This window comes from Pinus tabuliformis, chromosome 2_2 (assembly GCF_031772625.1).
Source record: "Pinus tabuliformis cultivar Carrire ecotype Pingquan chromosome 2_2, CPIR1, whole genome shotgun sequence".
Taxonomy (NCBI): domain Eukaryota; kingdom Viridiplantae; phylum Streptophyta; class Pinopsida; order Pinales; family Pinaceae; genus Pinus; species Pinus tabuliformis.
Window position 1 is genome coordinate 533,414,542 of NC_142300.1, and position 2,154 is coordinate 533,416,695.

The 2,154-nt window shown below is 42.2% G+C and overlaps 1 protein-coding gene across 1 annotated transcript; it reads left to right on the forward strand.

The window, feature by feature from the left end:
* The first annotated feature begins 1,232 nt into the window (after positions 1 to 1,232).
* LOC149193708 (uncharacterized) lies at positions 1,233 to 1,724 on the forward strand. The gene has a single exon (XM_089407407.1). It carries the CDS (start codon positions 1,233 to 1,235, stop codon positions 1,722 to 1,724), a length of 492 nt encoding a protein of 163 aa, XP_089263533.1.
* The last annotated feature ends 430 nt before the right edge of the window (positions 1,725 to 2,154 follow it).

Genomic DNA, 2,154 nt, shown 5'->3' on the forward strand with positions numbered 1-2,154 from the left:
GAACAGACTAGCAGTCTCAAAGTTTGTTAAAAGAATGGAAGAAATGCCAGAGATATCTCTTCCTCCGACGCTCCCACAAAAAGCAGCTCTTTCCCTGGCAGAATGAGGATTAGTCGGGTAGTTCATGGGGCTATGACCATCACCGAGGACTATCCAAAAATGGGTAGAAAGAAACTGGTTGACTTCAATAAATGGGAAGATCTCGATTAGGTTTTGTGGCAGAGGATATTATACCTTTCACTTCGAGACCAAGGAGAATCGAGACTTGATTTCCAGGAATGGTCCGTATTTCATGGATACGAGGGGGCTATATCTGAACAGATGGACCCTAGACTTTGATCCAAAAATGGATGTTCCAAGCACTGTACTTGTCTCGGTTAGATTGTTGCACCTCCCTCTCCATTGCTGGGGAAACGACTCAGTTAAAGCCATAGGAAATGCAATGGGGAAGTACATCGATCGATGTGAGCCAAAGGAAAATATGCATGCATGCGCCTGAATATGTGTCGAAGTGGATCTAGGGAGAGGACTCCCAGAAGCTATCAAAATCAAAGTGGACCAATGGACGCACATACAGTAGCTGGACTATAAGTAGATTCCCTTCAAATGCAAGGTATGTCATGAATACAGTCCTTTTGCAAATAGATGTACAAAAGAAAAGAAAATTAAAGTGAAAAAATGGAGGATCTGGAAAATCTACAATTTTTTGTAGATTGGCCTTGCCCAGTGGTGGTACTTTGAAATTTCAGATCTGTTCGGTGGCAGCAGATCAGATTTTCTTGGTGGTGGTGCATTGGAGTTCCTGATCTACTCGATGGCAGCAGATTGGATTTGCCTGGTGGTGGCGCATTGGAGTTCCTGATCTACTCAGTGGCAGCAGATCGGATTTGCCTGGTGGTGGTGCATTGGAGTTCCTGATCTACTCGGTGGCAGCAGATCGGACTTGCCCGATGGTGGTGCATTGGAGTTCTGGATCTATTTGGTGGCAGCAGATTGGACTTGCCAAGTGGTGGCTCATTGAAGATACAATTTTTTTCAGCAAAACAGAGGTTCGGATCTGGTATGTGGTGATTTGTTTTTTTTAGTGTGTCCTTAAAGTGTACAGTTGGATGGACTTATTCATCAAAGGATCAGAAATTTTTTATCAATCCAATGTGAATAACAGTATAGAATCATATCTCCACGAGTCTGGCAAACTCGATGGATCGAATTTCTCCAACTGGAAATTCAAGATGCAGACTTTACTTGAAAGTGAAAATGCGTGGTCGATCGTTACAGGAAATGAGCTTAGATCAGGATCAGCCACACAAAAACAAGATTGGGATAAAAGGGAGACAAAAGCAAAGGTCATATTGAAGATGTCCATTAAGGACAATGTTATCCCACATATTAGAGACTGTAAATCGGCCACTAACATTTGGACGATGATCAGAAACCTATACCAAACGCAGAATACAAACCGTGTCTTGTCACTCAAAGGCAAGCTGTTTGCATTGAAGATGGAGGAGAATGAGTCTGCTGCTGGATGCATTGCTAGAGTCAAAGACCTGAAGAACAGATTAGGAGATATCGGAGAGAAATTTTCTGATTCAAATCTGGTCATGATCACGTTGAACGGAATGACTGATGAATACCAGACGTTTATCACATGGATGTCAGCAAGGAAGAAAGCCCCTTCATTTGAAGAGCTGACAAGGATTCTGATACAGGAAGAAGAGCGATGACAAAATTTGAAATCACAGAGAAATGACCTTGCTATGATGGCAAAAAGGAGACAGTATAGAGGGAAGCAGCATCAGCAACCGCAGCAGCAGCAGCAGAAAGGAGCCAACACATTTCAGAAGAGACCATTTAAAGGTATGCCTGCTAATAATTTTCACACCAAAAAATGTTTTTACTGTGGAAAACCTGGACATCAGGTTAAATATTGTTATAAGAGGCAGGCAGACGAAGGAAGAAACAAACAAAGAAAACATAAGGGTTACTTTGTTAAGGAAGAAGAGGATCATAGCCATGAACTTCGACTATTTATAGTCGATTGTGCCCTTTCAGCTTCAAAGGGAGATGAGGACGACATATAGTATGTTGACTCGGGTGCATCCTCACATATGACTGGTAAGAAGGATTGGTTTGAATTTCTTGAAGAAACTTCAT